Source organism: Abramis brama (assembly GCF_963993115.1).
Source record: "Abramis brama genome assembly, chromosome: 10".
Lineage (NCBI taxonomy): Eukaryota > Metazoa > Chordata > Actinopteri > Cypriniformes > Leuciscidae > Abramis > Abramis brama.
The window spans coordinates 14,250,397-14,266,125 of record NC_139972.1 but is presented as its reverse complement, the minus strand read 5'-3'; the positions used below and the strand labels follow the sequence as shown (position 1 = coordinate 14,266,125).

At 36.5% G+C, this 15,729-nt stretch overlaps 1 protein-coding gene across 3 annotated transcripts in view; it reads left to right on the top strand.

Annotated features, from left to right (window-relative positions):
* Positions 1–15,729, top strand: part of dpf1 (double PHD fingers 1) — a 54,755-nt gene that overhangs the window by 20,680 nt on the left and 18,346 nt on the right. For all 3 annotated transcript variants that reach the window (XM_084127529.1, XM_084127531.1, XM_084127530.1), the window contains exons 3-8: positions 3,155–3,315; positions 3,417–3,524; positions 4,123–4,250; positions 6,647–6,736; positions 9,661–9,739; positions 10,506–10,637. In XM_084127529.1, coding sequence (XP_083983655.1) covers positions 3,155–3,315; positions 3,417–3,524; positions 4,123–4,250; positions 6,647–6,736; positions 9,661–9,739; positions 10,506–10,637 — 698 coding nt within the window. The remainder of the gene's footprint in view (positions 1–3,154; positions 3,316–3,416; positions 3,525–4,122; positions 4,251–6,646; positions 6,737–9,660; positions 9,740–10,505; positions 10,638–15,729) is intronic.

Below are 15,729 nucleotides of genomic sequence, written 5' to 3'. Positions count from 1 at the left end.
TTTGAGGCAGCTTTTTAGGTTTATGGCGTTTTGGAAAAGAGCTCTTCACGTACGTACAAACACCGTTTCACCAAGGCACAGCAGCCCTTCAGCACATAAGAACAAAAAGAGAAAAAGCACGGACTTACTAATTACGAAACTTTGATGTGGTTGAACAGCTGAAACAGTCACAAATTCCTTTGCAACTCAAACCTTCTCAGTACGAGTTATGATGGAAGAGAACAGCATTACAGTTTTCAGCGCGTCCTCCTTTGATTGCTGTGTTGTGACTGGAAAAGTGCATGCAGGAGCACATGCGCAAAATGTAGGTTTGTAAAATGTCCTTTTGTAAAATAAAAATAATTTTAGGGCGAAGCAGAGGAGGTCGTGCAAGAGGCCGTGGCGTGCAACTAGGGTCCGAGGAAGTAGAGGCTGAGGACGGGGTGGTCGCTGGAAAGCCACGATGATATTGACACGCGTTTTATTTCTTTGTTTATCCAAAGACTTTTTGTTCATTGCCTTTTCTAGAACTGTCTTCTTTTTTTGCCTTGTTTGCCTTCACTAACTGCATGCCGGTAATGTGAATTTTGATTGCTCTTTGTCTGCCATTGTTTTGCTATTCCTAGGTTCCGTGCCTCTCGAATTCCTCAAATCAAACGTGCGCGCGCAAGAGGGCAGATCCCGTGGCAAAAGGGTGGTTGCCATGGTTGCGAGAGAGAGTGACAGTCGCCTAAGCCAATCCTTTGATTCGTCCCGAATCGAAATAATGAGCTGTGTTTAATACAGATTAAACGGTCTAGAGTCACTTGATTTTTATACTCTTTTTTTCAGAGTACTTACATTTTAATTATGTATTGATATATATAGAAAGTTTTAACAAATTTGGATCTTTTATTTTTATATAGTCCTACCTACCCTGCCTTTAATAAGATCTTACCCTGAAAAACTATTTCTCACATATCACAGAGGCTCCGAACTTTGTTTTTTACTCGCTCTCTGACCTTTAGATATTGCTGGTCCATTGTGTGAGATTGACCGCAGAATGAGTATCTGCTGTGTGTAGAGGTGTTTAAATGGAGAACCTCAGCACTTCACCACAGGACTTAATATTTCCTCTCAGGTGGACCTGAGCACATGACATTCGATGCACTGTAATTTACTGCCCCTGCACACTTAGTGACTTTTCAACCCACATGTTGAGGACCGATTCCAGCCCACGCTGAATGACCAAGATGTGGCCACCAAATCAAACATGGTCTAAATTAGATAGAAAATGTGTTTTGCTATGGCCGCCATTTTGTTTGGAGAAATGAGGGTTATTTATTTCAGTCTGACTGAGTTGTTAGTCTTGTGCCACAGGGCTCTTCATCATTCCCCCGCAAGGAGAAATGGATGAGTTCACCAATCACAATGGATTTACACTTACAGCATCAACATCACCTCAAGCCTCTGTCAATTTGTTATCAGGCTTGTTTTAGGGATGCAGTCATTGTTGCATGATGCAATTTTCCTCCATTTCTCACTCCTGTTTGCAGATCAGCGCTTTTGATTTCAATGAAACAAATGATGGCACATCAGCAGAAACCAGTCAGACTGTGTCCCAAAACTCCTGTCCTCACTAATACTTCCATAGGGTTAATTTTTACAATAGCTTATGACGTGGCAGGGAGTCAACTGTCATTTATTCAGCCGGTTTGCACAAAGAAAGAAAGAAGAAAAGGCAACCGCGAGAGAGAAGGGTTAAGAAGACTATTGTCAGGACTTTATAAGCACCCACAATTATTTCTGCACTTTTGATCTTTCCTTGTGTTAACAATGAGAGAGAAAACATTAGAGAATAACCTTCAATGCTGAATAAACTAGCAAAATCAAAGGAATATCTTGACTAAATTCGATGACACTTTGATTTATAACTTTGCCAATCATTATTACATCTCACTTTGAAATATCGGATTTTGATTGGTCATTTGGCATTCTGTGCTAGTTTTATAATTACTTCTAATTGTCCTTGAATTATGGTTAAAGCGTACTGCTGAATGTACTGACAAGCATTTATGGTAAACTAAAATATACTTCAAAGTTCAATGTCATTTCTGTTATAAAATTAACGTTATTACTGTAGAAAGTGCACTTTTTTTAAGTGTGTTAAGAAACATGCAAGTGTACTCTCTTTAAGTACACTTGAGTGGCCTTTTATTTTATTAATACTGTATTATTAGCAATTACAGTTTAAAAAAAATATTATATAATTTATTTATTTTTTTAAAGATTTGAAATAAACTACAAATGCACTATTTTTTCACAAGGGAGCCTCCCATCCACCCACACCAAAATTTAGGAAATCTCATTAAACTTGTTTTCATATATGCAAATTTGAATGTAAATTAACTACTTAGCTGTAACGCAATATATTACTGTTGCTACTGACTTATTCATGAGTTATTATAAAGTGTTTCCCTGATCTTAAAATTGTTTTACAAATACAGCAGTTTGCTAAGCAGGTTTCTCACTGCAGCGTCAGCAATAAAATCACTGCTGGTACTTTTGTCCTGACCAGTTTCAAGCATGCAGACATACTCTTGAGGACAGAACTGTTGACTGCGTGCTTTTCCTCCCCCCTACATGAACCATTAATGCTCACCACAGTTCTCATGGTGCAGTGTTTTTAAACAACCGTTCCTAACACCTGACCCTTTTATCCACGAGTGAGATTCTGTACAGATACTGCACTGCACATGTGATATGTTGCTAACAGAGCTGGAAATGAAATTAATATTTTCCAATAAAACACCAGCCAAGACATTTATTTGCCTCATGCATGTCGGTACAAAGAGTTCTCTGCATAGAAGGATGAAAATTTAAAGACCCCTTGAAGTTACTTGGACAAAAATCTGTTTAGCGCAACATGACTCATCAATATTTTTTACTCTAATTTCCCAGAAGAGAGAGACTGTAAATTTTGAATGCGTATGTGCTTAAATATGAATTTTCTCAATGTTTAAGTGTTCTCTATAGATGGCTTCAAAACTAACACACGTGGAAAGCTCAAATTTCGATTTCATGGGTCTTTAAATAATAAATATTGTTTTTTAATTAGTTGTTTGAGCAGTGAAATCAATCGTTCTTATATTCATGTGTTTGTTGTGACACATTTCCACTTTTTAATTGTTTCCAGCCTTGGTGAGGAGTTTTACCGCGAGGCCATTGAGCACTGCCGCAGTTATAATGCTCGACTTTGTGCTGAGCGCTCCATGCGCCTGCCCTTCCTCGACTCCCAAACAGGCGTTGCACAGAGTAACTGCTACATATGGATGGAGAAGACCCATCGTGGGCCAGGTGTGTGTCTATGTGTACAGTATATCGTACTACATAGGTGATTTTGAGGTTTTGGATGTTTAGGCCATGTTTCTATCCGCCTCTGGTTCTGTTTGACCCAGGTGTGGCTCCAGGGCAGCTCTATACCTATCCAGCACGTTGCTGGAGAAAGAAGAGACGGTTAAACATCTTAGAGGATCCACGTCTTGGACCCATCGAGTTTAAAATTGGTGAGAGCTGGTGTTGACGAGAAGGACACACATAAATCTTTTATCCATTTTTTAGGGGGCTTTTTGTATGTTGTACAATTGTATTTTCTGATTCAACACCCTAAAAACTTTTTTTTTTCAGTCAGTGAAAGAAAAACAGAAACTTAAGGTATCTACTTAGTCTGATTTTACAGAAAAAAGACACAACAACAACAACAAAAAACACACAAATGACCATTCTTCACAAGTTTGGGATTTAAAAGATTTCTCTTATTTAAATTAGTCTCTTATGCTCACCAAGGCTGAATTTATTTAATCAAAAATACAGGAAAAGCAGTAATATTGTGAAATATTATTACAATTTAAAATGATTGTTTTCTATTTTTATATATTTTAAAAGTAATTTATTCCTGTGATGCAAAGCTGAATTTTCAGCATGATTATTCCAGTCTTCAGTGTCACATGATCCTTCAGAAATCATTCCAATATGCTGATTTGATGCTCAAGAAACACTTCTTGTTTCAATTTTCAAAACAGCTGGGCTGCTTAATATGTTTATATGTTTTATGAGCTGAGTAGAAATGCCTTGGCGTAATAATTGTTTCTGGTGTGTGTTCAGACTATGAAACGGCACTAAAGAAGGAAGGGGGTGTTCCTGAGGGTCCTGTGCTGGAGTCACTCCTCAGTGGAGAACTGCTGGACAAGAAAGTTGAAACAAAGGAGGAGGAACCCATGAGTGAATGCCAGGTAAGAAAGATTCCTCCACTATGGAGTTGTTCCCCCTAGAAAGATTTTGTAGCCACACACTCAACAGTCAACTAGATAAGAGTTATTTTACACACTATAGCCTTGAAGTACACACTAAGACACTGTCCCTTTGTGTTGGGAACAAAACAACATATTTTGTTGATGGAACAACATTCGTGTCTGAACATTTAGTCCTAAACCTAACCCAACCCATAACTTATCCCTAAAATCAGAGGGAAATTATAGAATAACACTGATGTAGAAGCACCTAACCCTGATTTTAAGCCTAAACTTGAAATAAACTGTAAACTTGTCCCTCAAATTAATGTTGTTCCAGGATCAACAAAGATGTTGATCCAGGAACATGTTGTACTTGGTGAAATCACGTTCAACACGGTTTCTGTCTGCTCTCTTCTGCCGTCTTCCTCTCTTTCACTCTTTCTCTCCCCTTCTGATTTCTCTGTAGTACTTGTGTCTCTTTTTGGCAGTAACACAAATCCCTGCAGGGCTGACACACCCCCACTTCGTTTTTAACTACAAAGTGTGTATACTTGCGAGTGTATTTTTGTTATTGTGCGTGTGTCCGTGTATGTCAGTAAGTTTGACAAAGTCCAACAAATTCTATTGATTTTGTGGAGAGCGGATGCACATTTTCAACGTCTCTGAGTTTACTGGCACTTACTTTTGACCGTGTTGACGTGCGAATGCTCATAGATCCTAATGAACCAGCCTGCCAGTTGATTGAGCTGCCACTAGTGTCATCACCCTCACTGTTTTGCACACAACATGACATCTATCCCAGGGGTGGACAGTTAACCAATTAGCACTTCAATTAAGAGTCACTCTTTAGAGCGCTCCTTCCCCTGAGAGCGGACCTGTGATCCTGCTGCTTGTATCGCCTCAGGTCCCAGCAGGAGGCAAAAAGCTATGCGCCTGCCTGCTACCTCTGTTCACTTCCCACAGCCACATACTATGAGTACATTTACAGTTGTGCACTTTTAAGGCAATCAACGCAGTTAAGGCTCTGATATACTTCAAGCGAAATTGAAGAATGAACTGGTGTGACATCATTTCGAACTAAATCAGGCCAAATCAAAGTTTGTTTGGAGTTTGTTTCAGGATTTCAAAATGGTCCATGGTAATTATGTAATGGGTGTGGCTCTGAGACTCCGCCTTCTTTGACGTGGAAGTCTTCTCTGGTTCATTTATACTGTTCAGTCTGTCGAGGTCAGTCACGAGTAAAAACATGAACACACTGGAGAGCTGCGTTACTGTAGAAATTTAAGTTGTAATAGAAAGCAACACACACTGTTTTTTCATGTTTAATACTGTAAAGTTGCTTGCTTTAAAGCAATCTAGTGTATAAAGTCAAAGTGCTTTTAAAATAAATGTGACATGACTTGACTGATGTGCCTAATGTACAAACATATCCATGTTGCTATGATGCTTTCTTAACTTAACTGTTTTGTTGTGTTTATTTTACAATTGAGAGGAAAGCACTTAGTACACCATATTCATCTAAACACCACTCTTGCAGTTTGGGTGGCTGTGAGTGTATCAGAGCCTTTAAGGTGCACCACATTAGCAAAAATTTTGTCAAAATTTCCAGAGGTGTGTGCTATTACTTTTTTAAGTGATCAGACCTACGAATTCCACCTGACAGACAGGTGAAGAAAATTAGGGATGCACCAGTAGTCGCTGATATAAATAAGTAGATTTTTTTTCATGTTATAAACCCATACTTTATTAAATCTATATTTAGTCTAAATAAATAAATAAATAAAAACAAAAAAAATCAGTCATTTTGAATTGTGATGTACAGTATGAAAATGGATATGATATTCAGTTTGAGATTTGTTAAAGATTTAACAATTAAAGTGTTTAATGTTTTTTAGGGTCTCATTTAATATTGTTCACCAAATTTCCTTGTGTAAAATCCAGTTATTTCAATAGGAAACCAAGCGACTGGGAATTTGGTGTGAGGTTGAAAGATTTCTCAACTGGTTCAAAGGCGTTATGCATTCGCCGCATTGACCAACAACACAAAGCTGCTTGGTTTGAAACTGACTTCTGTTTGAGCTTCATACGTTACTTCACTATTGACAATAGACAATGGACTTTTTTTGCTTGCGAGATTTCACAGAAATGTTAAAATGTTAAAAATACTGTCAACTAGATAATTAATTTTTGTGTGTTTATTCAAGTGTCCGCTGGGTAAACCTGCGCAAATTGCTTAATGCCATTACAAGCTCATGTTTATTGTGAACCAATATAAAACGTTTTCAATATATATATTTTTTCCTTTTAGTCTGTTATTCTTTCCTGCACCAGATTTCCCAGTGTTGTTCATACAGTACAGCTGATTCATATGTGCTGGTCTTTCCTTGTGGTCACAGAAGCTGCTGGTGGGAGATTTTCCTCACGAGCTGGACATGGAAGAGATGGAGGAGGACGTTCCCAAACGCAAGAATCGCACCAAAGGACGGGTAAAACACATGCAGCTATAACATGTTCTGCTTGGACCTGCATTGACTACTTAATTAGTATGAATCATACTAATATTAGAGTGAATCATCAGGTTTTGCAGGCTGATTACTCACAATGCCCTAAGATTCAACTGCTTTTGCTTCTGCTTTAGAACTCATTATAAGAACTCATTTATTCCGAGCCAAATGTATATGGTATATTGTATTTTCATATACCTTTAGTAGTTTAGATGCTATTAGATGTATTTTCTAGAGTTTGATTAGGCGTACAGCCTCAAAGTGGACCTATTATGCCCCTTTTCACAAGATGTAATATACAGTAAGTCTCTGGTGTCCCCAGAACGTGTCTGGGAGCTTAAAATACCCCACAGATAATTTATTATAGCTTGTCAAATTTGCCCCTATTTGGCCGTGAGCAAAAACACGCCGTTTTTATGCCCCTTTAAATGGAAATGAGCTGCTGCTTCCGGCCCTGTTTCCAGAAGAGGGCGGAGCCTTTACAGCTTGTGCTTTGGATACTCCGGCAACAACAAAACTGGAGAATGTCACGCAGCCAAAATGTCAGAAATTGTCAGAAGCGATGTTCAGCCTTCCATACATGTTCGAAACAGAGTCGGACACTGATGGAGAGACTCAGAAAGAAGTTACAACTTTTATAATGCAACTGTACAATTCTGAATGGATAGTGGATACATTTCAGTAGTTGTTGTGGAGTTAAAGGGATAGTTCACTTTAAAATGAAAATTCTGTCATCATATACTCACCCTCATGTTGTTTCAAACCTCTATGAATTTCTTTCTTCTGCTGAACAGAAAGGAAGATATTTAGAAGAATGTCAGTAACCAGGCAGTTTTTGGGTCCCATTGACTTCCATAGTAGGAAAAAAATATATGTGTCAATGGGACCAAGAAACTGTCTGGTTTTGACAGCTGAAACATACTGGTTTTGATAATTGAAACAACATGAGGGTGAGTATATGTTGACAGAATTTTCATTTTAAAGTGAACTATCCCTTTAAGTTGATTCAACTAATCGACTAGCATGCACCATCATGTTAATCTAATAACAACTTTTGTGCAAATCCAGCGTTGAACTGACCCTAGTTTGTGAAGCAGTCCGGCATAAAATGATTTGCGCAAATATATAACACTTTAACGACTCACTTCGGCACATTTCCTTCATAAATGAAATTCAACCACGTGTGCTCAGTGGCTCGGATGCCGGGATTTTGCATAATAGGTCCCCTTTAAATGTAAACAACAAAAAATACTGAAAGCATTTTTGCCTTCTTTTAGAAGTTAAGCTACTTTGCTATCCTAACTATGTATTATTATTAATTTATTTGTTATTTACATTATACTTCTTGCATTTAATATTGTTTTGTTTCCTTCTGTCTGTGATCCTGTCAGAACAGAACTGTTATACATTGTTGGCTTGCAACTGACCAGTTGAGAACCACTCCTCTAGGTAGCAATTAAACCCACAACCCAAATTGAATGTTTAATATATCGCAGACCTGTAGGTTTGCAGTGAGCCCTGCAGGGTCTTTGTTTAATCTGGGATTCCTGTTTCTTCAAGGCTGCATTCTGAACAAAGCAGGCCATTGTAGTTCATCATCAGCCACTGATCCATTATGGCTGTTTAGTATCTCCAGGTTTGATCCCTGAGTACCTTTCATCATTGCGTTCCACTGGGTTTGCGTTGATTCAAAGCAGCTCCTTCCCAACAGCCATGAAAAACATCCTTTGTATACCACTTTAAAGACAACACCTGATGTCTGATAGAACTCTGAAAACACGGCTAAGTTCATCTGTAATTATAACCCCACATACATGAAAGACTTGAATAGTAAGAAGGTTCTCTGCAAGCTGCAGTAGCCTAGCCATGAAATAACCACAAACTGAAGAAGGAAAACTGTACAGATAGCTATTTTTTGTTGAGGAACAAGGTTCTTGAGTGAAATAAGAAAAAAAAAAAACTGGGCATTTGGTTTTAAATATGGTATATGCTGAATTTTACATGAAACTTGCATGAAAAATGTATACTTTTTTATGCAGAAATTGGTGTGGGACAAACTGATTAGACATATTGACTTCTCTGCCATCAAAACAACAATTGCCACATGGCACCATATAATATGGTAACCATATTATTTTTTCAGATAAATTTATTTGCATTAAAATGTAAATTTATTACATAATATTTGATATTACATAATGTAATATAGTATTCTGGGAAAAGAGGAACGTACCAGAGAACGTATTCCACCTTAGTCAAGAAAAGGAAAATTAATTGATTACATGTATAAATAAATTAAATACATATTTCTAAAGGTTGATTATTATTAACGTGTAATGTTTATGCATAAGATGTGTATGAAAACATTAATTCATACTGAAAAAAATGAAATGTTTTACTTAAAACTACAGTTACGTCAGTTTCTTAGAATTTCATTCTATTTGAATTCTACTTCTAAAATCAAATTTGAATGGCAATTGTTCATTCTGTTTGCTATGTTAATTCAAATTCAGCAAATTTAAATGTCGATGTATGGTGCGCGACCCTGGCAGAAATACATGCGACTTTCAGTATTGTAGTCTAGCAGAAATACATACGAGGTTGTCTCTGATTCACTCCCTGGATTCTGTCACCTTCTGCGCTGTTAATTGGGGCACACTTCTTCTAAGATCTCTCACACCCCACATAGTTAGCTGGCAGTGTGTAGAAGAGATGCTGTGATAATTGTGTGCTAGGTGTAATTAATGCTGTGTAAGAGGATTTGCTTAAAGCTTGATGAAGGAAGTGGGGGGTGCTCCGCGCCGCAAGGCAAAAATAACGATGGTTTTCTAGCTGCACCTGTGTAAAATAGACTGGTCGCCAACTGTAAATTCATTTGTGTGTGTTTACATGTAATTTTTGTCCAGGCATGTGGTGTTGGGGGGATGAGAAAGAGACAGGACCCAGCATCCCTAGAGGATCGAGACAAGCCATATGTGTGTGACAGTGAGTATCATGAACAAAACAACTGAACACAGAATATAACTCTATATTTATTACCAAACCCAGCATTGAGGAAGGAGTGGTAGAACTACAAGTATAGCACCATATGAACGTGTACAATGCATTTCCCCTGATAATGGGATTTTTAATGTCAAGTTTCATTGTGGCGACTTATCTTGCATGGTGTGACAATATTCTCTACTGTTATCTTAAACTGTATCTTTTCTCATGGGCAATAACGGTGGAAATGTTTATATACATGAATGAGGATAGATAAAATGTTTATTTAATAAAAAAATATATATATTTATAATAAACTAAATATAATACATTTTTAAGTTGAAGTTCATTTAATTGTAATTATTAAATTATAACAAATTAATAATAATATAAATAATACAATATTTATATAATAGCTTTTAGTGTACAAAAATAATACTTATTTAATTAAATTAAATTAAAATTAAATTATACAAGTAAACAATATAACAAATTAGTGATGATAATAATGCAATCTAATTATGTATATAATAGCTATTATTATAATAATATAGTTTGAATTAAATTACAATTGAATTTGTATTACTATAATGTATTATTAAAATGATTGACAGTAAATGATGATAACAACAACAATAAAAATTGTATATAAATATAATGATACTCATAATTCATACTTTTTGTTCATAACTACATTAACTAAACTCTTGTACACATTCTTACAGTTTTTTTTGTCTTTTTGTTTCCTTGTGTGTTCCTCTGTGTTCAGTTTGTGGGAAGCGCTACAAGAACCGTCCAGGTCTGAGTTACCATTACACTCACACACACCTGGCAGACGAGGAGGGTGAGGAAGACTCCGAGCGGCACACACTGCCCTTCCAGCGCAAGAACAACCACAAACGTGAGCCCAGCATCAGCCTCAGCCATGGATTACACACTCATACCACAACCCATAGAGTAAAACTATTCTAACACAGTTAACCCACTCTCATACCCCTTTTCCACTGACCCGGTGCTGGTGCTGGAGCCGCTGTTCAATCTGGCCCTGTTCCACGCATTCATTTCCAATGAATTAAAGGTGCTTCTGGCCTGGACGTAATTGACTCTGCTGGTCTTAAACCAGGCACCATTATCGCCAGGGACCAGGGGCGGGATACCACTTAAAGTTTCCAAAACAACAACTCATGACAGAACTAGATCGTTCATTATAACCAACAAAGCTAACTGGAAGTGCCCAATGCAGCAGCTGACATCCTGTTTTGTCCTTTTTTGTTCCTACTTTTGTTGTGCTGCAAAGCTACTCCAGCCACTTTATTTTCCCCATCTGTCTGAAATAAAAAGATTTTATTTACAAATATGTGTGAATTGATTGCTATGATTTTTATTCATTATATATTGAATATTATAATAATATTAATCGTTTTCTTCCTTCTTTGTTTTTAAAGCATTGTGGTGAATTAACATCGTTATTAAGTAATTTGTCATCAGCATCAAAGCCTGGATCCATTTGGCGTTCTATGGGTTTCCATAGAAACAAATATCTGGTTCTGAAGATGTTAACACACTAAAATCTTGTAATTATGGTAATTACGACACGACATGAACAAAGCAAAAGACTTCTAAACAAAGCTTGTGTTCATTCACACTGCACACAAATCCGATTTGGATTCAGTGTCCGCTTTGTCATTTCGCATATGCTGAAATTTGATCCATTTGTTGAGACGTTGTCAATATCCACATCTACTTCAGCTACCAATTAAATAATCAGTCAGAACAATGCCAAGAGACTTACTCATAGAACAATAAATAGTAACTGTCAATGTGGAAAAACAAGATGGAAAACTGGACATTTTGCATCTGCTCATGTTTTTTTTGTTACATCTCACCACGGTGCTGATGTCCCGAGGCATTTTTTACATATTCATGCATTTACGGTGTCCAAAACCTGCAATGGCCAATGACAAAAAGATTACAATGATTTGATTTGAGACATTTAAAAAAAAAATTGGATTGAGTTTGTAAAAATAAGATTAATGTGTTTTTTTTTCTGTTCAAACTAAATGAATTTGATTCTTATATGCAAATTATTTTTGTCTTTTTTGTCTTTGGAAATATTATGTATTAACATAGTTACTTCATCGTTCGTCTCTAAAGTCAGTGAAACGTGGTAAAATTCTGAGAGACGTCCCTGAGCACCAGCACCATTTTGGTGGAAAAGGGTATTAACCATCTCACACATGCATTATAATGAGTCACACTCATCAGTATTTGGTCGTTTTTCAGCAAAAAATGTCTAAACATCCTAAAAACAAGATACATTTTTTCAGGATTCTTTGATGAATAGAAAGGTTATTTGAAAGATATTTTTTTAACGATTGATTTAATGAGTCCTCACTGAATAAAAGTTTTAAATTCTTTCTTTCTTTCAAAAAGAAATACATAATTAGAGCACAAAGTAAAAAAAAAAAAAAACAGTTAGCCAATATATATTTGTTAAAAATTAGTCTTCCAGTTTTACTGCACATGTAACATTTATCTTGTTTTTATACATTTTTAGTTTTGAGATTTTCACTGGTAAACGCGACAAAAATACAGATTTGGAAAATGCTTTGTTTTGCAGTGCACAGTGAATCATGCTAAAGTCATGTGACTGTATCCGTATCGAGATCTTCCACCACTTGTTTATGGCTTTGTTGTGTTCAGTCTGTTGCCTTTTGCCTGACAAAGACAAGGTAACAGTGACCTCATTGCAGTGTCCTTGTGAAATCATGCCCATTTGCCTCCCAGAGTTATCTGGCTGAGTGTTTGGCTGAATTGGCCTGCCCATCGCTCTGTTTACCCCTCTCCGCCACTGGCTTTTTGGTTTGGAAAGCTGGTTATAAAGAAAAGTGCAGAAAATTAGGGCCGTGTTCAATTTTGCAGGATTTTTTAGACAGAGCACAAACGTGAGCGTCTGCAGGAAGGTACGTTCTCTCATTTCACACACACACACCCCGTATTCCCATACTCCACCATGAGCGATATTATTAATAAGAGAGGTTTTAATGAAACCTAGATTCATGCATTATTCATGCAATATTTAGACCAAAAGAGAAAGATGTAGATGTAAGCACGATAACTAGGGCCACCCAACTCAAGATGGTGAATTGGAGCCAGACCAAATCCGAAATTCTCATCCTCTGCCGTTATTTCGTTTTACGGCTGTGCTACCTCTCTCTGTTCTATCAGTTTGATGAATGACAGATTATTCAGCCAAGAGATGAGATTTCACCTCTCATTCTTGCTCTCTCGTTCTCCTTTCTAGTTTTTGCTTTCCCTTTCTCGCTTTCTCTTTTTTTTTTTGCACCACCCTTGTCTTTCTGCCTATGCTTTCTCCTCTGTCTTCTTTTGATTTAAGATTCATCTATCAGTGCTCTGTATTTTTCCCCCTCTTTATTTATTTCCACTGCAGAAGTGAGGCTGCTTGGCTGAGATGAGTGACTGCATTAAAATTCATGCCTGCTCATATTCTTTTTCATATAGTGTTGTGGTGCTGCTGGTCGGACGGAGGGGGTTTTGGGGGCTGTCCAGCAGGGCATGGGGGAGGGGTGCTGTCTGGTGTCAATGTGTATGGAAAAGGGTAGAGGGGTAGATGGTGGGTGGGGGGGGATCGCTGTTTGCATTTGAGGTCGACCCTCTAGATGTGCACCTGAAAATTGGATTTCGTGATTTGAGAGTTCTAGTTAAAATCCTCCCCCACACGCACACACATATACAAGCTCTCTGCTCCCACATAATGTTTGGCTGTTAAAAAAAGCCAGCATTTTAGAAGATTTAACCCTAATTTCTTACAATAAAATACTTTTTCTGAATTTTAAAGTGAAACCAGTGTAGACCACACCATCTGTCGTTTTCCAGTTATTGAAACATCCAGAAAACAAGATAGATTTGTATGATAGCGAATTTTTACATTAAAATGTTTCATCAGAGAACATGTCTTAAATTACATGTATTTTCCTTAACTCATTGACAAATCAGAGCTGACTGCGCTTTTCGGGAGGTGGGTTTTAAAGAAGCGGAAACTAAAAGGGTTCAGACAGCGGGTGAAAACAGGTGCTGCAACAATGTAAATTATAAGAAAAAGAAGGAGTTTTTGAACATTAAATGATGTAAACGTATTCTAGTAGAGCTCATCAACAAAATTATGAACCTGTAAATGAGCATAATAGTACCATTTTAAGCATACATCTAAATCATACATTAAAATTCAGTGATATTTACACTATCGTTTAAAAGTCTGGGGAAGGTGAGCTGCATTTAATTAATCAAAAATAAACAGTGATATTGTGAAATATTATTAAAATTTAAAGTAACTGTTTTGTATATTAATATAAACTTTTTAAATGTCATTTATTCCTTTGATGCAAAGTTGAATTTTCAGCATCATTACTCCAGTCTTCAGTGTCAAGTATTATCAATGTTGAAAAGATAGATAGGTTGATAGATAGATAGATAAATAGATTTAACCCTACTTTCTTACAATAAAATACTTTTTCAAATTTAAATCAGTGCAGACTACACTGTTTTTTTTGTCAGAACATAACAAAATACCTGAATTGCACTACATTGTGTGTGATAATAGTATAAATACAATTTGTTGCATTGTTTTACATGTAGAAAAGAAACCAAACATTATGATTAACTCTTAAGTATGTTCATAACTTGCCCTTGGGGATCTAAGTCTTATATTGTATGTGGCAAAACGGCATTCTAAATAATAGAAATAACATCACTTTAAATGTTTATAGTGTGTTTCATAAACTACTGACACTTTTATGTCCCAGGAGTATGTTTTTTTTTTTTTTTTTAAATGAGCTGATTTCAACATTCATTTTCATAAACAATTTTAATTTATTTAAAGGTACACTAAGTCAATACATCATCGATCCTTCTTCCCAAATGTGTTTTAACATTTAAATATGGTACGCCTATTATTAACTATGGTAAGCCTATTGTAAGTGTTTATATTTTAGACCTAGAGTGATGGTTTTCATGGAAAAATGCGTACATACGTCACTCGCCTGTGCATCTCGTCATATCCATAAATAAAGAAAAGTTGCTCTGCCGACTTTGACACGTATGGTGTGTGAGTGGCAGAGGTTAGTTGTCACAATGAGCGAGAAAGGTTGACATGGAGCAGCTTAATCTCAAATCTCCGGCGAATCACCAGTTTAAAACAAACACTGAACAGAGGAGAGTCTGCTGGCAAAGAGAGAACGTGACAAAGCTCGTAATAAAATAAGATCAACATTGACTTGGCATTTTGGAGATGGCGAGAACTGAGGGATTTGAAATGTAAATGTAAGGTGACGCACGCGTAGATGGCGTTTTTATTACTTTTTTGTTTTTATTATTGGGAAACCATATTCATTCGCACTGTCATGCAGAGCCTAAGCACAACCAAAACAATGTTCTTCTGCAAAATGCATGCAATTTTGTTTTTAACCACCAGAGGGCCAAAAGTTAAATAGCGCACCTTTAATCATTTAAAAAAAAAAATTTAACATTCGTTTTTCAACATTTATTTTGTATCAGTGTTATTTTAGTATTGTTTGTATAATGTTTTGTGTTTTTGTAACTTTTATAACTTTTTTTATTTTTAGTTCAGTTTTTATTTATTTACAGTTAGAAAGTGCTTTAACTTAAAGGGATAGTTCACCCAAAAATGAAAATGATTTACTCACCCTGATGATTTACTCACCCTGAAGCCATCCTAGGTGTATAAGACATTCTTCTTTCAGACGAATACAGTTGGAGTTATATTAAAAAATATCCTGGCTCTTCCAAGCTTTATAATGGGAGTGAATGGCTGGAGAAAATTTGAAGACCATTTTGGGCTATTTTATTCCAAAAAAAAAAAAAAAAAAGGATACTTCCACTGAATGTTTTTAGGCAGCAGCACAGTACATCATATAAGAGGTGGTAGAAATGTTCAGTAAAAAAAAGACACAATT